This window comes from Mycteria americana, chromosome 1 (genome assembly GCF_035582795.1).
Source record: "Mycteria americana isolate JAX WOST 10 ecotype Jacksonville Zoo and Gardens chromosome 1, USCA_MyAme_1.0, whole genome shotgun sequence".
NCBI lineage: Eukaryota > Metazoa > Chordata > Aves > Ciconiiformes > Ciconiidae > Mycteria > Mycteria americana.
In genome coordinates, this window is record NC_134365.1 from 30535215 (window position 1) to 30559554 (window position 24340).

General features: G+C 40.0%; 2 protein-coding genes across 6 annotated transcripts; both read right to left on the reverse strand.

Annotated features, from left to right (window-relative positions):
* Positions 1–493: 493 nt before the first annotated feature.
* Positions 494–11239, reverse strand: LSMEM1 (leucine rich single-pass membrane protein 1). 5 transcript variants are annotated; one of them, XM_075493873.1, is made up of 5 exons: positions 10098–11239; positions 9102–9210; positions 6446–6577; positions 2967–3104; positions 494–1163 (listed from the first exon to the last, which is right to left on the reverse strand). In XM_075493873.1, the coding sequence occupies exons 3-5, from the start codon at positions 6570–6572 to the stop codon at positions 955–957; spliced, it is 474 nt and encodes a 157-aa protein (XP_075349988.1). In that variant the 5' UTR covers positions 6573–6577; positions 9102–9210; positions 10098–11239; the 3' UTR covers positions 494–954. The 5 variants fall into 5 exon arrangements, with proteins under 5 accessions (XP_075349988.1, XP_075349964.1, XP_075349997.1 ...); XM_075493849.1 differs by lacking the exon at positions 10098–11239 and adding an exon at positions 8318–8498 and having other exon boundaries at positions 9102–10087; XM_075493882.1 differs by lacking the exon at positions 9102–9210.
* A 132-nt stretch (positions 11240–11371) lies between these two features.
* On the reverse strand, positions 11372–24018 carry IFRD1 (interferon related developmental regulator 1). Its single transcript, XM_075493837.1, has 12 exons — positions 23681–24018; positions 21368–21472; positions 20335–20416; positions 19762–19886; positions 19308–19465; positions 17926–17976; positions 17654–17832; positions 17440–17548; positions 15335–15469; positions 13944–14072; positions 12846–12941; positions 11372–12066 (listed from the first exon to the last, which is right to left on the reverse strand). Exons 1-12 carry the CDS (start codon positions 23724–23726, stop codon positions 11977–11979), a joined length of 1305 nt encoding a protein of 434 aa, XP_075349952.1. The 5' UTR covers positions 23727–24018; the 3' UTR covers positions 11372–11976.
* Between the last annotated feature and the right edge of the window lie 322 nt (positions 24019–24340).

Below are 24340 nucleotides of genomic sequence, written 5' to 3' on the forward strand. Positions count from 1 at the left end.
CCAGCACAGTCTTTTATGTGATCGCTTTTGGGTGTCGGTCTCTACAACTGTGTAAAGTCAGAGTGATAAAGCATCAGCTCCTGCTTTCACCCTTTGAAGTACTACTCCATTTTAAAAATATGAAGGCTCAGAACAGACTTCTACCTGGCCCTGTGGCCCTTCTCCAGTAGTGGCCAACAGCAACTATAGGGAAAAGTACAAGAATATGTAGTATTTTCCCCACATTACTTTATAAAAACACTTGGCCGTCCCCAGAAACTGCCAGCAAATACTGAGTACAGCATACTAGCATTGCTATGAGGTAGGTATTACCAGACTGAGTTCTCTAAACCCATTTCCCATGTAAGACAATATGGCACTCACTTTCAGTCAGCACAAATTTGGGCTGAATATGGCATGTTATGAAAGGGTTTGTTTTTATTCAAGTTTGTTTTTTCACAAAAGGAGTAGTAAGTCAATCTATTTAGATGCACAGAAAGGGAAACCACCAAACTCCATGGCAGAACTGGATTTATTTATAAGTTACGGAATCTGAAGTTATCCTTAAATACAAACAATATAGAAGCAAACACAAAACATGTTCCAAAGAAACAGGAGAATGACTAAGTGAACAAGGTCATGCTGGAATCATGTGAATAGAAATCACTATTTTCTGTGATCATTCACTTACGTTTGAAGTAAAACTAAGCCCTTAGCCCTGCAATTTACAATGCACAGAGAATCTGGTACTCTTGCCCAAAATTGTTGACAATCCATTGTTTATTGTAAATCATATGGGCTTAGTTTTCAAAATATATATTCATGTAACAGGATAAAATATTATTTTCTAATATATTTCATTCAGATGGCTTTTCCAGTGATCCTGTGACCATATCAGAATGTTTAAGTAACCTGTGTGCCATATGTGAAAATATCTGAGTACATGAATACACTGAATTTCATTCCAAAGAAGATCTATTCTCCAGGGACTTTCAGCTCAGCATGGGTAAAGAGGTAATCATGAAGATCAGGAGACTGTGTGAAGAGGTATCTCCCCTTTTCCTTAATTCCTGATTGATTTAGATGCTTTAATATAATGTTGTTCATTTTCTTAAGCTCTTCTATGTTCTTCTTTTCAGATATTAGTCTGCTTGTTATTTGGTCCATCTTGTTTCTAGTTTGAACTTGAAAAGGAAAATGTACCACATTAAATTGGCAACATTTAAGTCAAGAGCATCATTACCCTCTCTTGCATTCCTGTGCGAGTTTGTAGGGAATTATGATGAGTAAAAATATTAAACAGGAAAACAACTGCAGAACCTAATGTTAAGAAGTTATGCATCTGGTGCAGTTACTTGCTCACTACGTTCTTTAATTGCTTATTTTCTGTTTTATTCAGTTTACTCCAGTGTAATAAAATCAAATATGGCTCAGACAAATTTTGCAGTCTTCAGGAGCGTATGCATTCCATTAGCGTCCACAGGAAAATGTCTTCTTTAGGGGCTCCGAGATGCTATTTCTGGGCAGTATGTGCCTGTGTTTTTCTAAAAGTACAATTGCTAAAACACACAGCAGACTACAACCACATCACTTGATTTCCTAAAGCATTTAGATTAAAGGAAAAATCTTGCAAATATTGGCATTTAGAGGCCAGTTTCCTCTGGAACACCAATATGCAGTATCCCTCACATACACTTCTGGAGCTATTTCTATTTTAGCCTTCTGAAATTAACAAAATTTACCCATGGGTTTTGAAGCTTAAGTCTAATAGTGCCAATGCTAAACAAATCTATGTCTATGCATTGCAAACACAATCTGAGATTATGTTTGTAACATAATCTGAAACACTGCTGGAAATCAGTTTCAAAAACCACAGGCCTCCACCAACCTGAGCCCAAGGAAACTCCTTTAATCCCTGTAAGTAGCCTTTTCACTATTACTTTACTTTTTTTCCACTACAGGGGCACATTACTCATTTTTCTATACCAGGGCTCTAATTTTAGCAGCTCCTTGTTAAATAAATCTGGAATTCAAGTATAAGATATTTTAATTAGGGTTTTACAATCATGGCACATAAAATTTCCTTTGTGCTCTTTACTTGTCTGATATTCTGTCCTTTGAGCACTCGTGAGCAAATTCAGTCAAATTCAATCCAATTTGAAGAGGATTTCCTGTTCAAAAAGGAAAATGAGGAAAATTTGCTATGCTCCAGCAAATTCCCTACTATAGGGTAAAAGAAATCTTGATTTCACATGGATTCCAATTCGTTCAAAATGGAGTTTTAAGTTAAAATAATGCACCTCCTACTGTGTTCAATGCCTTTAGCCCAGAAAACCCCAAGATGGCAAGGGCTCCATAAACCAAGGTCACCTGTAGCCATGTGCCAGCCTGACCAGTCCAGCCAAAGCGGAGCAGTAATTACATCTACAGACTCCATGCTACGTCCCAATTTTGATATATCTTATCTGACTTTTGTTTCTTCTGTTTGAGATTTTCTTAGTTCCAAACCAATTTCCAGTCAGTACTTAGCTAGCAACCTTCATGTCTTTCTTCAGGTAGCCTGATTTAAGTGTTAGCCTGGGTGTAATTCCATTTTCAGTGGAATTACACCAATACTGACTTTTATCTGGAAAGGAATGGAAAGCATGTTGTCAAAGTATCTCACTGCCACACAGTCATCTTTAAAATTTAATTTAATTTCCAGTCAGCATTTTTAGCAACACAGTATAACCTTGCTGAGCTAAATTTTTGACAGCTGTTAAAGCTGGCAAAACCTCTGCACTAAGAACAAAATTGTGCCTTTTAGCTCAGAGAGTAGAGGCCCATGCTTTTACGCCCATGATCAAGACCCACCGCCCATAACCAGGCAAAGTCTTTGACCATGCAAATACAGCAGTAGTATGTTATAAGGTAGCATGATGCATTTCAACAAAGTTCTTCTTCCAATTGACCCTACATTTTTAAGAACCACTGTTTGGTTTACTTACTTATTAAGAATATTACGAATGAAACAAGTGCCAAACTGACGATCAAAGTAAGAATAAAGGTGACGAAGAACAAACACTGGTTTCTTACGTTGCTTCCTGCCGTGTTTTCTCCAGTACCACCAGTGTTCTCTTCCTCATCTGTTACGAGATGACAAATCATTTGGTGATAAAGTTTGTTAAGGTTGGTTAGGATAAACATGACAAAATGCTTCTGGCTCCATGAAATGATGCAGAATATGTCATGATTTTGGCCAACAGATTTTATTTCCTGTGATATTGCATGAGAATGGAAGAAACCAAATTTATGAGCTCAGCTTGAATTTGGAAATAGAAAAACTAATACATATGTTATAGCTGTTGGAACTAAACAAAATGTTAAACAAAAATGTTCTGCTGTTTTCTACACTGTTTTGTTGAAGTTGACCGGTTTTACAGTTCAGAGTTTTACAGCTCAGTTTTACATGTACAAAGGTTGCAATGAAGGCTTCACCAGAAGACTTTCTAAGGGCCTGAATGGACTCAACGTTTTCAAAAGATAAGAGAAAAATTCCTATTGAAAACCTAGGCACAGATTCATCCTACACATTCATCCTCTAGATTTGCTTCTTTTTCTGTTTGACAATAGAAGTATCCCTGGGATGATTAATTTCCCAAATTAAGAACCTCAGTTAAGCTCCTGATGTTGGATAGGATGAATGTAGGTCTTGACTGTTTGTCTTAAAACAAATGTTTTTCTTTATTCTTCTTCTTTAGGTTTTGTTGGTCCATTCCAATAAGAAATGAGGTACATATTCTCCCAAATTGTCAAAAATGGAATAGACTCTCACATGCACTACATATGTTGTCCTTCAAGCACATGAAGAATGAGGGGAAAAAAGGACAAGTAGTTGCTATGCTTCCTTTGAATCAGAGCAGCAAGTCAGTTTATTGCTTTTTTAAGACTGTGTTGCATAAAGGGAAAAGGCAGTAGTTTCTCTCATAGAAACAGTTGCAATCAAATGAGAGGTGGCAATAAACCCTAAAGGTAACAGGTAAAGTCAAGTGAACACCATGAGGAAATTCATGTGAATATAAAAAAATAATTATACTTGAGCCAGATTTGTTTAATCCCAAGTTTGCATACTACTTTAACTACCTACTAATGTTTGGTTTTATTTTATGTTTTGGGGGGAACAGGGAGCTAATATAATTTCATTTTGGTGTCAGTCTCAGACATGCTAAAATTACATGCAAATTACCGTAATTTCTCCTCCTATAATTGCTGTCTTGCCATTCTGAAAGGGAGACTAGCATGTGCATCTGTCAAAAATATATTTCTAGATCGTGTTCTTGTTTTAGCTGGTAGAAATCTCTGAGGTCTTTGCAACTGAGCCTGTAGTGATAAAGCTGAGGGAAGGCTGCATATGCCATTACAGCACTTTAATAACAAACCAACCTGGGGCTGAGCAATTCACTGAGCTAGTGGGAGATCTCTGGGAATATCTCTGCTTTTCTTTATTGCATTTACACGCTCCTGCCTGCGGGTAAGCTGAAACCTTTTAATATTTGGGGTTTGGGATTTTATTTTTATTCCCTTAACATTCATAACAAATGCATCATATACTAAGTGCCTGCGCCAATATTGCTTTCTAATCAGAATAATAAGGATGGGGAGGGCCTGCTACTGCTGTCTCTCAAGCATACTAAGCTATCAATAGAGGTCTCAAAAGTGGTCTGTGCTTGCTCTGCCTAATGAATGCTTCTCACTATTTCAGCTGGCTGAACATGCCAGACTGCAGTGTTGTGAGGAATCAGTGAACACAGATTCTTGCCAAACTGCAAACAGTGGGACCATTTTATCATCTGAAACATAAAGAAATTGCTGCATGGCTGCTACCAAAGCAATCAAAAGGTAGATACATTTTAAATAGCTTTTAACATGGTTGCTAGTGTGTTTGATTATGCCAGGTCATATTAAGCTACTGAACAAAAGGATTGCTGTGTACTGCAACACTCTTGAAAGATCGTTTTTAAACCAAATTGGGCATCTGCTATACTACTAATAGATCATTCACAAGATTTTAGTATTTATCAGAAATTGAAAATACTCCACAAATCTCTCTGATTTTCTGGCAAGAGAACCAGAATTTTATGCTGCTGAATAAGGCAGCTAAGGACTGTGAAAAATTCATTTTATGTATTTAACTGATGGGATAAGATATCTACAGAATCTCCAAGTTTAAAAAAAAAAAGGTATATTAAAAAGAATAATCCTAGAAGGAGCCAAAGCACTTTACAAATTGATGCATAAAATACATATTAGGCTACCTTTATTTACTGCTGAAATGCAGGGAGGAGCATGCATGTGATTATTCTACAGAACCATATATGATTCCAAATAACCCTGTATATTTACCTGGAAAGTAAACAATACTGTCCCGTAAAAATTACAAAAGAAAGCAAGACAGCCACACTGCAAAGAGTTTCTTTGACATTAAACCCAATTTATCCCATTGTCTCATTTTGTACTTGTAGAAGTGACAATACCAAGATAATCTACATATGAAAATTAAGTAGCTTATGTCTTGAATCTAGAAACCAGCACCACTCTAGTTAGTTGCATTAGGAAAAGTTAGAGGACTCAGAAGTAATGGAAAGCATTTAAGTCCTATGACTAGAAGCATGGTTAAGTTATGGCCATCTGGAACTCATTTAACATAGCTGTTCTATAGCTTTTCTTCAGTCAAATTTGCCATTATAGTAAGGGAAATAAAAGCAGGTTCAAATATTGTCATGTGGAATGCTGCTGAAGAACTCCAGGTTTTAAGATGTTTTCAGGTCACAAAGAACTCAAGTATATTGTAGCTACCACTGGGTGAAAATATTCTTGTTGCCATGAGCAAATCAAAGATAAAAGCTTTATAAAACCAGTAGAAGTTTGAGAGCCCATATCTGAAACTGTAAGTAAAGAGAGTCTGCAAATTAAAATGCTTAAAAGTCTCATGGGATATTTCAGATAACTGGTTTGAGTCCTTAGGAAATGTGTCTTAAAGGAATGAACAGAAATTCTCTGGTGTTTCTATTGCCACGTGTGGATTTTAGTGCTTGTGAAGAGTTACAATGCTATTTATGTAGTAGGTGTATATTGAGCATTACTAGAGAAATTATCCTGCAAGGGATCACCTCATGGATCCCAGTGGAAAGGGAAGTTCAGGCTTGACAGTGAATCCCTCGCCAAACACAAGGATTTTCAAGAACCTAGTAACTGAAATACTCAGCAGGAGCAGCTAAACCATTAATCTGATCCGTCTAAATTATGCCATTTTCAATCGTTTTCTTATATTTTTCAGTACAGAGCTTAACATATACATATTGGCCTATTGGGCTGTTGACATCAGTGCCACACAATGTGGTCAGTCTTTTCAAATGTCATACATAACTCTTTTTTGATGGCCTATTGCATGTATAGAAGACCACAAAGCATCATCTATCATACGTACCTAGCGCATGTTGGGATCCATCTGGACAAACATTTAGTTTGTTTAGGTTGTTTAAGGAATCAACTACATAAAGTTTTCCTTCTTCATGAGTATCAGGCAGGTTAATTTCCAAGGAAGGCCTCTCCATTGTATCTAAAAGAAATAATCATTTAAAAGGTAAATTAAAACACAGATACATGAAATAACTGGTAACAGTTGGTGTCCTGTTCTAAGGAAATGCTGAGCAGTCTTAACAACCCTTAAAATAAAGGGATTTGAAGGACCAGCATACTTATTAGATCTTGAAGGCAAGGATAACTCAGTACATAGACTTGTTTATTCTTGGAGATCTTTGATGAGTATGAGATTTAATTTCTACATTGTGTTTGTGCACATGTGTATACTTAGACATACATACACATATATGTATCTCTCTGTGTGTGGAGAAAGAGAGAAAGAGAAAAATCTACTTGGCTCCAGCATTGATTTGAATGTTAGTTTTTTAGTTGTATAACAATTTTGGTTTGGTGGGTACTTGGTAAGATGACAGGTGATATCCTGACCACAGTGAAAGCCAAACCTTCACTAACACCGCCAGGAAGGATGTCACTCAGATCCTCTGCTTTCACCATCAAATAATTCAAAGATAAGACAGACAAAGTAGGTACAGATGTAGGAGATAAGCAGCAAAAATATGGGTCTGCTTATATACCTTAGAATATCACTGTGAAGTTATTATTTGTGAAAAATGGAGAAAAAAATAGTCTTCTAATGTGGTTCTATTCCACATAGATGCTAGTTTTGGACAAATTAAAGCCTGATGGCAAAGCCTTTTCTTCAGACTGATACTCCTTGCTTTAAAAAAAGCACTGGATGGGGCCCAATCAGCAAAAACAGCTTCTCTGCAGAGTCTGTGTGCATGAGCTCACTGAACAATTATTTATATAAATACAGTTATACAGAAGATTATATATAGAAAAGAAGCAATACCTAAGCAGGCTTCTCTATGAATTGCACATTATTCCTTAACAGTCTTTTGTTTTTCTTTATGCTACTCTGACTCCAAAAATGTCTTCTAGAAACAAACTACAGTTCTAGCCATAAGGAGATGCAAATGCTCTAACTAGGCATCTTAGACTACACTGGTCACGGAAAACTCCTGCTGCAGTTATTGGAGAAAAATATGTACCTCCAGGTAACATTCCTCTTATTCTAAGATATGTCTTTTTGACCTTACAATGGCAGCCTAAATGTACCTTTCCCTTGCTAGTGAATATAAGGGGGGAGCTCACAGAGATTAGTTTAGACTTGGAGTCAAATACGTCTTCCCCATTTAGTATTTTATCAAAGCTCTCAAGTTCAATTTTACCTGCCAAACATAACTCAGCACTTCATGGGATGCAAACCTCGTGTTGATGGAGAGTGTTAAGCACTAAGGGTGATTTCTGAATGCTAGATGTGTTGAATCGCCCTCCTAACATGCCTCTGAGCCCTCTCTCCCTCTCCAAACAATAGAGAACGCAGTATGACCGGGTTCTTAACCTAGCTCTTACATTAAAAACCTAAAGTTTGAGGAATATAGCCCTGAGTATTTACAGGAATGACCCACTCTTTCCCTTATCAAACCAGATGCAGAAGATTGTCATAATTCGCCCAAATCTGAGCATACAGCCACGTAAACACTCACTGAGCCTCAATAACTCTGAAGACTAAGTGCTTCAATCCCTCCTGACAATGGGGCTCATTCTGATATTGGGGATTGGCAGGCCTACATGTATGCTTTTATATTTCTATTTAATAGTGTATTACAGCTTATTTGTTCTCTGTTCAGAATTGTTGCTACAAAATACAAAGATAAGGTAGAAAAGCTGGCATAGTAGTGGTTACCCTTACCTAGCATATGATTTTTAGGTGTGCAGCAGTAATTTCAGGACAGATGGCTGCATCCACTTTCCTTCCCCCAGAATGTCGTGTGGTGCCAGGCACCACGGTCTGCTAGCCACATCCCCACCAGCGCTGGCTCTGCTGTCTCCCCGCAAGCAGATCCGTGGCCAACTGCAATCGTTACGGAGCCCTGCGTTTCAACAACGGTGTGCTAAAAGTTACCACCTCGTGCACAGAAGCTTTTGGTTATTTTTAGCTTCCAAAGAGCAGTTGTTTCTCTTGGGTATTTTGATTAGTACCTCCCTGCAACTTCAGGGAAGACTCTTCTTAACAACTTGAGCTGTAATAAATGTAAGTACCTTTGATTCATTAATATTATGAATTATATGTTTCTGCATTCATTATTAATTATTTAAAACTGATTTCCTCACTGTGCATATAACTGCAGTGAAGATAACCATTATTAATTCAACAATGTCTATATTACTTTTGTTTGATTCCATTGACATGCCAAAGAAAGGAGAGAGGATGCAGACATCAGTGTAACTGGCCAGAAGTATTGATTATTTTCCCAACAAACTAAGCTAAACATCGGGGGTTTTGGAGTCACTCTATCTTGTACTTTAACCTTGCTTAAAGGCTTTTTTCCCCATGCGGCTTTTAAATTTCTCCGTAAGTTGTTGTGGTAAAATTAGAACTTAGTGTGAGGACACACTGAAAATTCTTCACAGAAAAAAGGAAAACAATCAAGTCTAAAAGGAAATAAAACCCAGGAGAATTAAACACTACTTACAACATAACCGCGTTCAGGTAATGTGCCAGTATGGAAGAAATCAGCCGGTGAAAATCACCCGAAGAAAACTCCTCTCTCTACTTTTAGACCCATAGGAACTTGTCAACTCCTGCAGGACCCATGAAGGCAGCTATGAAACAGACTGTCCTTTTCAATCTATATTTAGAGTTCATCTTGGCTAAGTATACTGACTTCAAAATATTGATCTGTTTAAAAAGAAATCAGCACATACACAGCTCTTTTATTATATTGGAATCATTATGTAATATCCTATCATGGAGAATGAGGTTTGTTACTGATGATCAATATTTCACTAACCTTTTGGTTTATGTATGATGCCTTTTTAAAACTCTTGCTAAGCAGTAGAGTCATATCTACAACACTGTAGCTATGAGTAACCAGTTTGCTATGCAGAAGTCATACCTACAGTCTTGCAGTCATGAGTACTTTAAAGGCATAGAGTAGAAAAAACAGGGTATTTTCCTCCTCCCACACACCTTGCAAATTCAAGTGGGACAGTATTATGGGATGGACTAATTTGTCCGGCATCCTTAGTTGTTTAAAAAATAAATTCTGATTAACTGTCTATGAGTATTGGTAATTGTTCCTTCTCAGAGAGTTCTTTCGATCACTAGTTTTTCTTGATGACATTGCAGAACGTAATGTTACAGCACTCTGTAATGACAGGCAGCTGACGCTTACCCGAAGGGACCACGGCTCAAAACAACAAATCCTTTCTGAAGCCATTCTATGTGTCTGAAATTTTGAACCCCTTCAGACTGACAATAAATTTTATTATTTTTATTTCAGGAAACAACAGAGAGGATACATCTTCTGACTCATAGTTTCCCACCCCAAGCTGACAAGCTTTGCCGCTGCCCAGTCTGAGTAGCTGGGCCAGTAACGCAGACATAGCAAGCTTGCTCCCTTTCTGCAGGGGTCTCCTAGAAGTCCTCCCTCCAAACAGGGATCTGCAAGCCAGAAAAAATATCTCACCTCCATCCCTGAAAGATTCCTGATGACATCCTAATTGGAAGAGAAGGACCTAGGCCTCTCCAGTTCTAAGCTTGAAAAGGTCTACAAACCCATCAGATCTCTGTAGGGCAGCAAAACAGCCTGTCTCCCCTCAAACAGCCTTGGAAGCCATCCTGGTCTCTGTGGTTGGCAGCTATCATGTAATGGGGGAAGAGGCAACCACATGCTTGGCCACCTGCCAGGAGGCACTGAGGAAAGCAACTTCGCAAAATAGTGGCAGGACATGAAGCTATCCAAAGTGCTACATTACGTTAGCAAAGCATGCCAAAGGCAACTACCCAGAAGCCGTGGGAGAGAGCAGCAGGCTTGTGGGAACAGTTTAGGCCAAAGAGGGCAACATCTTAGGCAGGCAGCTTCAGCCAGTTCAAGGATCAGAAGTTTCTTCTCCACTTGCAAGACAAACACTGACGAGAAATGTCAGTTAACAGCACAGATTTCAGTTGACGTCCTTGTTGTCATCTAAGTAATCAGTTTCATAAGCCAAGCAAGTTCTCACATAATGCATTATTTGAGGGGGAAAAAAAAAGTAAGTTAGAAAGTATAACTAATTAGCATGTATGGATTTTCTGGAATAGGTTCTGCTATAATCTGAAACTAAAAAAAAAAAAAAAACCAAAAAAAACCCCAAACCAAACTTTCCCTTATCGGAGCAAGCAGCAGTTTTCAGGGTGTAGGGTGGGGTGTTTTGGGTGTAAGGTTTACTTCCTCTGCTGATAACTTGACCTGCAGTTTTAAGAATGTTTACTCTAACTGGCACTTTTATTTATAGATCTTCTGGTTCAGAAGCTCCAGCTATCTAGGTTTTAGTGTCTTTATTACATAAACCCCCCATCCATCATCCCTAAGAAAGACAGTTCTCAGTTACTGGCACATTGCAGTCCTCTAGAGCCAGAAACCAAGGGTAGAGGAGTAGTTCTCAACATGACAAAAACAGGGCAGCTGGAATGGCTCCTGTAAGGTAAGGGACAAGGTGTTTTGCAGTACCAGAACTAGAAAACATTTGACCATTACAAAAGTGATGCCAACTTAACAGTAGGCTGTGGTGCAGACCATATGTAAATAAGATACACCTTCTAAACACAGCAAGGCAGTTTCATGTAGCACTTACTAAAGCATGGAGACTAAGCCAACCACATGTCTGGATGGGCAAATAAACCCATCTGTTTAAACCTTTAGGTTTTGCTAGTGTTCCAGCTTTTTATTGATGTAGTAATCACTTTTACACAGAAAGCAAGCAGTGAGAAACATCTTTATTCCAAAAATTAAACATCCAATTTCAGAACATGAGAATCTTGCTTTTATTTTACATTGAGGCAAGTATTTGTCATTCACTACTTCACTGTAAGCAAAGGTAATTGAACTTTATAGTCCCCTTCAGGATAAAGTCATAACTATGCAGAAATTTCTGCCCCTGAAGAGTTTAAAAAGTTATTAAAGTAACTTCACATGAACAAGTTCATCTTTTCATATTAGCACATTCTTACCAAAACACTTGGTCAACGAATTAATTTAATTTACCTTTATATAAAGTCAGGAATCCAATCTGACACACAGCATTTGACTACAATTACCCACCCCATTTAACAGTTCAGTTACAATATATTCAACCTTTGGAGTAAGTTGCATCTAATGCAAACGTTATCATGTATCCCTGCACCCAATCTTACATCAATCTATATACAGTGTATATGCAACTAAGCAACAACATGCATTATATTTACAGACTTTATACAACATACCTGTGCACAAGTGCAAACTGTGACTACAGAAATTAAAAAATTCATTTGAAGGTTACAAATCTATTTTAATTATGAAAATTGAACCCCATGGAAAAGGAGATCTAAAAAAATTCCCCCACGTCTGCTCTTTTATCACGACATTTACTTCTAGCCTTTGTCCGAGCCTTGAATGCTGCAGAGTTGTACAAGTGCTACAAAATAAAAGGAAAAATTAATCACAGATGTTCAAAAGGCTTATGTCCTTTACAGTTTTTTTTTATGTTAAGAAACAGCTGAAAATATCTTTTTATTAATCTTTGAAGTAAATTGGTAGGCCTTCTGAAATTTATAGGATAACAACTTTGCACCAAAGGGTGATTCATTTTAATATACATACATTTAAAAGAAACTTGGACTGTATAAGAAAGGCTGAGCTGGGAGCAACTCTGGAAGCCGGTCAGTCTTGAACATTATACAGACACAATGTAAATTAAGTTTGCCCCCTGGATTAAACTTGGTAGCACCATTCCACAAATTGTTTGTACACATGATGAGTACATTCACAACCAACAAAACAGTCATCCTAGTGTCCGTTTCACACTGGAGAGTTCAAGATACTGTCTTTATAAAGACTCAGTTTCTATGGTTTCCTGCAGGTCCCCACCCAAAAACCTACAGCTCTCATAAGAGCCTGAGTTTCACATGCACGGAGCATGAATCCAGTACCAATCATCAACCAAGTCAACCTTCAGACCCCCCTGGGAGAAAAGCAGTAGCAGACACATGCCCAGTGGAAAATCTAAAATAAGAGCTCAAAGACGCATACAGGCAAGGTTTGGTTTCATTCAGGACAATACGGGGCACTGTTAGAACTAAAATGACAAGTTTAAAGATAACAGCTTCTAAAGTGCATGTTTGGAATACCATTTAATTCAGGAGAAATATATTAGCTTATGAAATAAAGAAAATACATTAAGGTGCAATAACCTACCCTTTCAAAACGGGATATCTTCATTGTTTTAAGAGTTGCAGCATCCAGCATTACTGGTGGACCAAGCTCAAACACATTCCGAAGGAAGTCATTTGACTAAACAAGAGACAAATCAAATTATCAGTTTCTCCTCTGATTATCAAGTCTCCAAAGATGACTACTATTAAATATCAAGTATACCAGTAAGAAATAGCAGCAATTTGACACAATTCTTAGTATCTTTTGCAATTAAGCCATGGAACACTTCTTCCTTTGATCAGAATAAGGCTCAGAACTAAAACTGCCCTCTTGAGAGGACAGACAGCTCCTCCCCCAGTGATTTTTTTTTGTTGTTTTTGTCCCAGCAAATTAGACACTGTTCTGTTACATCCTCTAACAAGACTGGGCAGCTGGACACAGATCTGTATGGTTTCACAACATACCAATTTAAAAATACCTGGCTGTAAAAGTAGTATTTTAAAAATCTGAAAAAGCTGCTACATGCCTGGGCTCCCTCAGTCATGTAAAAACTGGACTGAAGATCTTAACCCCATGATTATCATACCAATTTGGGAGTGTATACTCCTAAGCTACAGTTCCTGCTTCTGCTACATATCTAAACAGATGACTAGTGAACAAGCAGTTCCTAGAACAGAGATAAGGCTTATCCCTTCCCTTCTGCAATGCTGTCATCATTGGTCTGCAAGTTGCGTTCATTATTTTTGACTAAAACTTTGCATTCCTTTTTACAGGCTTGAACAGGAAGGGTGGAGGCATGCAGCTTTATAGCAGCCAGATGACTACACCACTCTGCTGAAAGAGAGCGTAAGGATTCAGGAAAAACCCTGAAGCTAAGAAGATATTCAGCTTGAATCTCTTACTTCTTGTAGAAGTCTTCTAATTGCTAACCCAGCACACCCAGGCTACAACTCAGAAGCAGCTCACCCAGACAGTTCTAGCTCACAGTAGCTCATTTTGTAAGTGCTGTCTTTCAACACCTCTAATGCAAAGCCCATCATTTCACCAAGTTCTATTCATGATTTTGTAATTCAGACTGAATTACTACAAAGAAGCCAAACAGGAAACAACAGTCTGAGCACGTATCAAACAGCAGCTCACCTGCAAATGATATTGCATCCCCGACCCCAGAATCTCCTTGAAGGTATCATAAGTTTGTTTTTTAACCCAGCAGTCAATATACATGCGCTCAGGTCCAAACTTAACCATCTCTGTAGGAAAGTCACGCTCCTATCCAAAATTAAAGGAAACAGCATATATAATTTTAATTTAAACAGTCTTTTGTATTAGGCATTGTATGTATCTCAATGAACTTTTACTTTCATTAATAAATTTCACACACCAAAACCTTCCAAATAATATGAATATATTAAAGATTGTATTTGTTCATAAACTGATGCACACCTCAAATTAAATTTCATGTAAGACTTGAAGGTGACATTCTTCAAGTCAGAGAGCATTTGAAAGAGAACACTTAACTTTCATATTTAAAATGACTTTAAGAATTGGACCTATCTCCAGAAAAACCAGTTCTGCATGCAGGAGTCACCTTTAAGTCAGTTTGTAAGCCTCATTTAGTCCCCACCTTTAAAGTGCAGCAAGCTACATTTGTGACAATGGAATGTAACAAGTGCTAATAAGTGACTCGGATTCTTCTACGGGCAGAATCTCAAAGGTGACTTCAAATCACTTCAAAGCCTTCTCCTTCGCTTCCGAGATGTTTAACTGTTCTGAACGTCAACTAGTATTTAGTTGGTCTTACCCATACAGCAATGTAAAAAGTAATTATCTGACAAGTAAAAACATCTAGTTTGAGAGGTGTAAGATAACAAATAATCCATTAAAGTGATAGAAGTTTGACATTTGTCTCAGAGGCTTTACTCAGAAGTTATGTCACTAACCAAGTATTTTGAGAGTCCTGCTTTGTGTATTGTTCTCTTAATCTGGAGATGGAAAACCAGAACATTACAGCACAACAATTAGGGCAACAACTCCCCCCTCTACACAAACGCTTCTTTGGCCCCTCACAGAGGTGCCATTTGGAAATGTATTTTACTGCTAAGTTGCTTTTTGTTTTACTATGCACAGCAGTTCAATAAGAGATTTTACAATAAGCCTTTTCACAGAATTTAGGACACTAATTTGGATGTCCTACAAAGTTTTCTATGAAAAAAATCTGCTCCTGGTATAAAATAAAAAGAATTTATTATTTACAGTGCAATGTTTAGCCTTATTTAAAGAAAAAAATACTCTTCATGGATATATGGAAGTCAAGTTTGGAGCAAAATAAACAAAGTTTTACTTTCTTTGTTCTACATTCCTAAAAAAGCAGTTCTATTTTGTGTAAGTGATCAGAATTTGAAGTCTCATTAAAATAAGTTTTTCCTGTTGCTTTCAATGAAACAGTAATTCTGTTTAATAATAAACCCGTTTTCATTAAATTGTATACTACATTTACAATCCAGACATTCAAAGAAAGACAAAAGAATCACCTCAACAGCTCGTAGAACATCTCTGAAGACAGATCGCTGCTTTCTTTTATCTACTTTGGCACGGTGCTTGTTTCCATCAGTAGCCAGAGCTCTTAGTTTCTCTGTTAGAAGTTCCATATCTTCATAAAAGAAATCCTAGTCCAAAAAAAATTTTTCTTTTAGTTTCTGGCCCTAAATAGGAAAATGGATCTCTCCAAATTCTGGGCACGTAGAGCTCTACAACCTGTTACTTTGTTATTTAAAGAGACAGAAATGGCACTGACTTCCCATAGTTCCATTTGCAACGTTTAAGCCAGTAAGAACAAAGTCGCAGTATCCAAGTTTACTCGAGTAGGACACTATCAAACTCTATTCTGGTAGCCAGAGCCACATGAAACAGTACAGCTCCTTCAGTGTGTGTATATACCTGTCAATCTGTTCTGCTCCATAATTCCTTGGGACTCAAACTGCCTAACTGATCTGATGAACCTGGCTACCACTCCTGCCGACAAGCTGAGCGCACTTTCAGGTTATTCGCACAGAATTCACGCTGCTGGAGACGGATCATGAGAGACCATTAGACTGACAGCACACAGAATATTTAGTCCTAAGTCTTGTATGGGGTGGAAAATTAGAAAACAGTTTTAGAAAAAAATGCTTAACGAAGCATAACCAAGTAAACTTTAACGCATAATTGTTTACCAGGAAATATTTTCTCCCCTCCATTTACTAATTCAGCAGTAGTTTACCTGGATTAGTAAGATGTATGTAAACTTATGTAAAAACAAATTTTTGGGGTTGTTTTTTTTTTTTAATTTGAATGTTTTGTCATGTTAACTGACTAGGCTGAGTTTACTGCATGCTTTCTGAAGGCAACTTGTCAAATGCAAAACACAGTAAGCATTTTTAATCTGTGCTAATTGTTAAGGATCCAAAGAGAATCATTTGTAATGATTAAAGGGGCATTTCCTCAATGGAACAGAACTTTAGTTAATATAGTCTCATTCGTTAATGCACTGTAAGATTTCAGTTACTTGCAGTCAGTTTGACCAAATAAAGGATCAAGTTCAAGTCTCTTTTTTAAATTTTTTTTTCTTTCAAAGTTGGCTTCCATAGCCAAGAGACTCAAATCCCTACTGTTTGCAATTACATAGAAGTCTCAGCATATTGTTTCAGATTATGCAGTGTTAGTGTGTTGTGTATCCTGACTCAATTGGAGTTATCTTTTCACTTTGGACAGTGTCCTGGCAAAGCACAGCAGCCTTGATCGAGCTAGGAGCCATTCAGGCAACTCTCCCAGACTGTGCCATGGGTAAATAGAGACTGTTTCCTTCAGTGCCATCAAAAAAACAGTTCAGAAATTAATAAGGCATATTGAAGAATGTAAAGGCAAGTTTAGCTGTGTATGAGGTAATACAGAGAAGCTTGCACCTAATCCAACTCAAAAGCAAACCCCAAGAAATCTCACCAAATGTAGCAATACTGGTATCTGTGCAAAATTTATGCAAATCCTTTCAAAATCTCCCCCCTTAAATTGACTGACTAGTCCCCACCTGACTAAAATAGTCACAAATGCTGTGAAACCATCATGCAATACTAGTTATTCTTCTCAAGGTACCTAAATAAGGATACTAAAAAAACAATACTAAAAGTCAACATGGTTTTGACTGAAGGATAGATTTTTACCTGTGAGAGCAGAATTGTGCAGGCTGTGAATTACTGGAACTTGTCTGCATAAGTATCTAATGAGTGTTCCCACTACAGTAAACAATACTGTTTTATCCTGGAATCTCTCTAGGGATTTTTTCTTTTTTTTTTTTAAAGCTGGTGTTGGATTTAGATTTTAAAGCTTGCACACTACATTTCTAGTTGCTATTCAGTACCATTTGATGTGTTTTGTTATATTGGCCCTGTTTTGCAATATGGAAATTAGTGTAAAAATGATAGCTAAATTGCTGTGAATCGTTGCTAGACCCACTTAGACTGAGGCAGAGTCACTACAAAGAACATAACCCAGTGAATTATCTGCCACTTGTTGAGATCCGGGGTGCTATACATCTCAGGTTAAATAATTTCTCTTGTCATCACCCCAATGCAAGAAAATTTAGCTGCTGACATCAACTTACAGCATCTGTTTCGCGTGCCAGTTCAAACAGAAGGGCTAGTGTTTCTCCAGCAGCTATTCTCATGTTGAGATCATCACAAGACAGCAGACTTGGAAGTTTATGCAAGTGCCTAAGGAGTAAGTCACATTTCATTATGATGTAAATTTTGTTGACACTGCTTCATTGCATATAAAAACACTCATTACAAATTTTGTTTTCCAAGAAAGATACTCACGTTTCAATTTTCTTCTTCACTTCATTCATTGGACAAATGGTCAACAACAGTGTCCATGCTAAGAGAGCACTGATGTGAAGCACAGTATTATGGGTACTCGATACACCATTAGTGTCTCTATCTCGTGGATAGGCCTTTGTGAAGATGTTTTCCAGGCATTCCATAGTAGAGTACAGTTCCTGAACAGGGGAAAAAAGATCGTGGAAGTGGCTTAAGATTCACACATTTTCATATTGTCAATTTATATTAAAAAAAATATTACTTATCCTCACCGTAATGTCATCAGTGACAATGAAACAGCAAATCCCTAAGCAGGTTGCACACTAGACACAAAAGAAAAAAGTGTCAGTATTTGACATTAATGTTACTGTTGACAAAACATTCAAACTTTGACCTCTGAAATTCAACACTGGAGTAATGGAAACTTGAGATTAAGACTTTAGCAGAGGAGAAGTCTTCAACACTGTTTAATTAAGCTACTTTGTAACAGTTAGCTCTCAGTTCCCATCTACTCTCAGGATGATTTTACAACACATGCTACTCACAAGCCTTCACTTTTCATGCTGTATCATTTAATATAGCTTACAAAGCCCCTCCAAAAAGCTACATGTAGCACTCCTTTCACCCTATTATTTTAAATCCCACTAGGATTCACTAGCAGAAATTATGCTGATAAACAGTAATAGACATATGATATTTATTCACAGCTGTGGGAAATATTTTCCCCTCTCTGCCCACTATTACAATTAAATGGCACGGAAACACTGGACTTCAAGAGCCTTTCTTGGCACTTTCCAACTTCTACTGCAAGGTGCTACACATCTCTTCCCTATCCCCCATATTCTGCTGAGTGTCCTCTTACAAAGAGTAAGGGAAAAAAATGTTTGAAAGATGTTTGCACTGACCACACAGGACTCAAAACTAGACTTAAACAGGACAAGCTTTAATAGCTTTTGTTTCTTTGTAGAAAAAACTGCTGTTGAACTAATACTACCTCCTCTTCCAGCTCACAGGATCTATTGTAATACAGCTTGAGTAAAATAGAAGTAGCCAGCTATGCAATGATAAACTGAAGTTTAGAAAAAAACCCCAAACTCTTGGCAAGAGCTTTAGACTGTCTTCAGTCAATATCTCAAGTATACCGCTGATGTATAGATGAGATGACTGGGTGAAAAACTTAAAATACTTTTGGTAGTATGAAAGTATCAAATACGTAGTTCTATATCTGCTATATGTAATTTTATCATATAAAAATATATTTGCATAACTAACATTCCCCTGCTGTTAAAGAAGTTAAAATTAATACAGGAAGGATACATCAGTCAGTGGGAAAACTTTTGATTTTTTCTATAGGACTTAAACATCAGCCCTCAGAACTGCAGTAAGGAGACTGCAACATAGTGAATTAAGACACTTGACAAAGTACTAGATGTAACAGCTCTTTAAGGAAGCTCCTAGGTTGAAGAAGAGAATGACGTTCAACCTTTAGGTGGAACTTTTTAAGCCAGTGAAAACTGCTATGCATCATTCAGAGCATATGTCAACATTATGAGTTTACACTAGTGTAGTAACCTTTAGTTCTGGACTACACAACAGTGAGCTGGTCAAAAACTGCCCTCTCTCCCTGCCTAGCAAATAAACATTTTATACTTACAGCCTGTCTGGCTTGGATACTGGCTGTTCCATCACAGACAATCTTCTTCAGAACTGGACCAAGGGTCTTAAAAATCTCTTCACTTTCAATTCCTGACCCCATCTGCACACACAGAAGACATGCCAGTCCGGCAGCTGCACACTGTTCATCGCTCTTACCTAGAGATTAACATGCTACGATGAGTAATCATCTTGTGCATTGCTTCCTTCCTTTAAAGATAATTAGTCTGAAAACTTGCAAGTGCAAATTCAGAAACCAACAGACAGAAGGTAATTTCAGTTAATTTTCTAGGGCAGTTAAAATATAACATCGAAATTTAAAAAAGGAAGGTTGTTAACATAACTAAATTAAGCACTCTATAAAGTACTAGAGAAGCCTCACAGTCTTAATTCCTTTTAAACAATAAGCTATTTCATGGGGATTATTGCTTTCTAATAGCAAGCATGTTATTTACCTTTCTTTATGCAGCGTTCAATGCTATCAGTTAGTGTCATTCTCCTTTCCATGATAAATTCATATAATATTTTAGAAGAAAAAGCACTTTTCAGACTTTCAAGAGCTGCTTGTCTTGTCTTTGCACTGTTAGAAGAGAGAAGGAAGACCTCCTGAAATCAGCACACATGAGTTAAAGCTCAGCCTTTGTTTTTATGGTAGTTTATATTTGTCTGTGCCCAATAGAAGAGTAACCCACAGCAGCACCATAAAGTATGAAATACTATGAATTGCCTCCTTCCTCAAGGATAGAGAAACTTATGTTGGAGATAGAGTTCACAGTAGTACACCAAGCTGGAAATGAAGTCACTCTACTTCAAGCTATTAAGAAAGGAAAGTCTGACTCTCACTTATACGAAAACTTGGTGGAGGGAGAAAGGTATTTTCAGATCCAGAAGAAAAGCAAGTTCTCCACAGCATGAAATAATTGTAATTTCAGTAAGCATATAAAAAAAGTTTGATGCATATTTCCTTTATTATATCAGAGGAAGCCGGAAAACAACGTATGAGTGCGTTTATTCAAAGCATACTATACCTCTTGTCCAATGTAAGATCAATAAATCCCTTCAGTTTGTATTCTAAGTCTTCTTGAGTGGCTTCTTCATCAACTTCAGGCCCTAATCCAGAGGAAATAATTTAGTCCTACTGATATGCATTTTATTGGCAGACACAGTAGTATTCAACACTTAACGTTTTTAACACTAACAAGAAAGTTTAATGTAGACAACAGCTACGGAATTGTTCAGTATTACAGCAACAGAATGGTGTTAAGCCCATTACATCAAACTGCCCCTTAAAATACTTTTATAAAAAATTGATCTATTGATACATCTGTGCTGTTTCTATACTTGCTTCTTACATGTGCCAAGAATGAATGAGGGAGCTAATCAGGTCTTACATAAATTTGCTACAACTGACACCCATCAGCCAATCCTGTCAGCAACCCATTTTCATCCAGTCTACCACACCTACCCCTGGAGTACAGCGGGGTGTTCACTGCTGATGCAGTGAGTACTGTCTAGGCAGCCTGTCCCATCTGGCATCACTTCAGATGCCTCTGCAACAGCAGCTCAGTTAAGAGTGGCAAGTACTCATAAGGAAGGCTCCCTGCCTCGTCCCCCTGTAGCAGGCCTTCAGGTCCCCTCCTCCCAACAAAATGACATTAGAACAGCCCAGGTTGCAAAGATGGTAGTGGAGACAAAGCACAAATCTAGTTCAAAACAGGCAGATGTGACTCTTTCCATCCCAAACTCTTCTGCAGTTCTTACAACCTCAACTATGTGTTATGAAAATCAATGTCTTATAATGCACCTTAACATTCTTGTCTCCAAAAGTTAGCATTGTATAATTCTAATAGAAAGAAGACTAATAGTTTCATGAGAGGCTCATGAAACCTGGAGTATATTCTTACCAAACAAAACAATAGCCACTAGATTAACAATCATACACTGTTGAACAGAATGTCATTATTTTGCTACTGCTACTTACAGTCTAGTACTTAAACAGTTTAAGTCAGCTTAGGTTTTATGTTTTTAAAAAGATGATTAGATATAAATGAAAGACTGTACCATCCTCAGTGAAGCTAGCAGGATCACTGAAGCCACTGCAGTGGCTCATAGTTTCAATTGAAGCATCTTCATCACTAAAAGGCTGCACATTTCTGGGCTGACCACCTTAAGGAAAGATGAATACAATAGTTTGGTCATTTTTCATATGCAAAAGGAAGAACACCAAAAGTAGAATTTAACCCTCCCAACAGATTCACTCTCCCAGACCCAGAAAGCACATTTCCTTCCTCTGCTAGGTCCTTTACTCCCACTTGTTCTGAAGACTTAGTTGGCTCTGTTTTGGAAGATCATTTGTGAATAGTGGGGCAGAGCGCACCTAGTTTTCAAAGTATTGGTAGAATTCCTAACTCTAGACTTAGGATCCTTCTAAATCAACTTCAAACTAATGCAATTTCCTGTGACTGTGCTTTAAAAATAGCTCTATCTTAACCGTTAGGATGAGCTACCTTAAAAAATTGCCATACAATCTTTATTTTTCAATTTTGAGGGACTTGAAGCCAGGATAAGCTATATATTTAGGCAAACATACATTACCCAGTTCAATGCAGGATTTACTGGATTAAGTGTAGCATGTGCAGCAGCAGGAATGTCCAACCTCATTTTAATACTGAATTACGAAGACAAGCCAGAACATCAAATGCTTCAATAGGGGAAAAAAAGTTTTCCCTCTCAGGATCAAGGCGGCCTCAGTTCAGTAACTTCAGTGTTTTTGAAGAAAACAGTATTATTTTCACCAGTGCTCATCTCTACAACTTTTCATACCTGTATCTTATTGTTACAGCATTATGAGTTGGACGAGTTAGACCTGATAACCCTGTAATTTCTACCGCTGTCCTACCGTAGCCCTTAATTTGCGTCTACTACAGTTGATTAACAAAAGAATAGTTTTACTGTTATTTCTCTAACAGCTCCCAAATATCATTTACAGAATGCGGAATTCTGCTCTTCCACCTATTTTCTGTGGTACAACTGATTCTAAATTATTTAAGAAGGCAGTGCACAGCTCTTGCCAGCTTCAGGCAGGCTTCCTGACTACCAAGACCCCCAAAAGCATTTTTATCTAGGCAGAATCAAGCTTGAGTTGATCACTGTCCAAGTGCTTTCCAATAAAGTTAAATTCACACTTCAGAGGTTTTGCAGCTCTTCGCTGCAAACCATCTACTTATATCACTGACCATAACCATTGCTATTCCTACAGTTACAAAGGACAAACATTAGCCAATGCACCGACCAAGAAACTTGGAAGTTCAGAGCTCTGGCACGGCCACCTTCTTGCTTCTAGTGATGTCATACAGGGAAATTCAATGGGAAAAGTGGCAAGAATGACTGCCAGCCCTTCACAAACTAAAATAAAAGCAGCTGCAGAAAGACCCAGTGAATTGGTCACTTCCTGAACGTTTGATACTGGGGAGACAGACTCTGCTCACTCTGCAGACGCTGCTATGGTAGCCTGAAGTGAAATTTCCCACCACCCCACAAAAACTCCATTCTACCAGGCATCCGCACCTCAGCCACACACGTTCTGGATCTGTATGAAGACTGTTAATTTTCTAATACCCTCTTTTTAGGCTAAAAAGGTTTTTTTGAAGATACTGCAGCCTTCCAGAGCACAATGCGCTCATATACAGCCACACCAGCCACCAGAGACACCAGAGTGACAGCAGCAGCCGCCCCCCCGCCCCGAAAGGGCCCACGCTGGCGGCGTGCAGCACCGCGGACACCGGAGGCTGTGCGTGCCGGGGACGCGCCCCAGCGCCTTTAACGCTGCCCCTGGCACGCAGCACCTCGCGGGCCCGGCCTCCCCCGCCGCAGCCCGGCTCTCCGTGCTGCCCTAGGGCCAGCCAGGCGGCAGCCGCGACCGCGGCGGCCAGGAGGCCCCCGGCAGGGCCGGCGCCGGGCGGGGCCGTCCGCTGCCCTTAGGGCGCTGCTCGCCGCCGGCGGCGCCAGGCACGGCCGCCTCCCCGGGGCCGCCCGCGCCGCCGGGCGCATGCGCGAAAACGGCGTGAGGTGGCGGTTTCGAGGCCGGCTCCAGGCAGCCCGGCGGCGCCGCCGGGCCCGAGCCCGTGCCCGGCTCCGTCCCGGCCAGCGGGGAGCTCCGCGGCCGCGCCTGTCCGTCCTGCCGCTTTCCCACTAGTCCCGCAGGGAGCCGGGGCGCAGCCGGCCAGAGCGGCCCGCCCGATCAGGGCCTCTCTCGCCGGCGAAGGCCGCCCCCCCGGCGGCTCGGGCGGCCACGGGAAACGTCGGGCGAACCCCGCGCCCCGCCAGGCCGCCCGCTCCGAGCCCCCCCCGCTCCGAGCCCTCGCCCGCGCTCACCGGCTCCGCGCTGGTGGTTGCTCCCCCGCTTCTTAGGCTTGGGCATGGTCGCAGCGGCGCTCGGCTCGGCTCGGCTCCCGCGGCCCCTCTCCGGGTCTCGGTGTCTCTGCTCCCCCCCGCCCGGGAATCAGCGACAATCAGCCGATGGAAGAGCAGGACCGCTTTTTACTCCAACGCCTCTGCGAGGCCGACTTCCCGGACCGGGGCAGCGGAGGTGATTGGCGAAAGCAGGCGGAGGACGAACCGGCGGCGAAGGCAGAAATCCCCGTGGAGGCCCGTGAGCGGAGTCGATGCATCTTTCTCCTCTCAGACACCCGGGGCTAAAGGCGCAGAGGGGGCGCCGGCGCCGCTTTTATAGCCCGCCGGGCTGCGGGGGCGGGGCCACGCGACGCGCCGCTGCCGCGACCAATGGCCGGGCGTTGCGACGGCGAGCGGCTGACTCAGTCGCGTGAGCCGGTGACGCGGCCGCGCTGCTACCCAGCGGTGGCGCTGGGACGTCATCGGCGCTTCGCGCGCCACGCCGCGGTGCACGCTGGGAGCGGCGGGCTTGGCCGCCAGCCCACGGGCGCGGGGGGGAGGGGGGAGGTGGGCGGCGGCGGCCCGGCCTGACCCGTCCCGGCGGCGCCGGGCCGCAGCCTTGGGCCGCAGCCTTGGGCCGCC

What these genes read in the sequence shown, in the direction of transcription:
- LSMEM1 (XM_075493849.1), bottom strand. An exon ending in TGGATCCCAACATGCGCTAG is followed by an intron (nt 3,105 to 6,445) that starts GTACGTATGATA and finishes ATCTCGTAACAG; the next exon opens with ATGAGGAAGAGAACACTGGT. An exon ending in ATTCGTAATATTCTTAATAA is followed by an intron (nt 1,164 to 2,966) that starts GTAAGTAAACCA and finishes TTCCTTTTCAAG; the next exon opens with TTCAAACTAGAAACAAGATG.
- IFRD1 (XM_075493837.1), bottom strand. Translation starts at nt 23,726, where the DNA reads ATGCCCAAGCCTAAGAAGCGGGGGAGCAACCACCAGCGCGGAGCCG. An exon ending in GTATCCAAGCCAGACAGGCT is followed by an intron (nt 17,977 to 19,307) that starts GTAAGTATAAAA and finishes TTTTGTGTCTAG; the next exon opens with TGTGCAACCTGCTTAGGGAT. An exon ending in TTGTCACTGATGACATTACG is followed by an intron (nt 17,833 to 17,925) that starts GTGAGGATAAGT and finishes TCCCCTGTTCAG; the next exon opens with GAACTGTACTCTACTATGGA.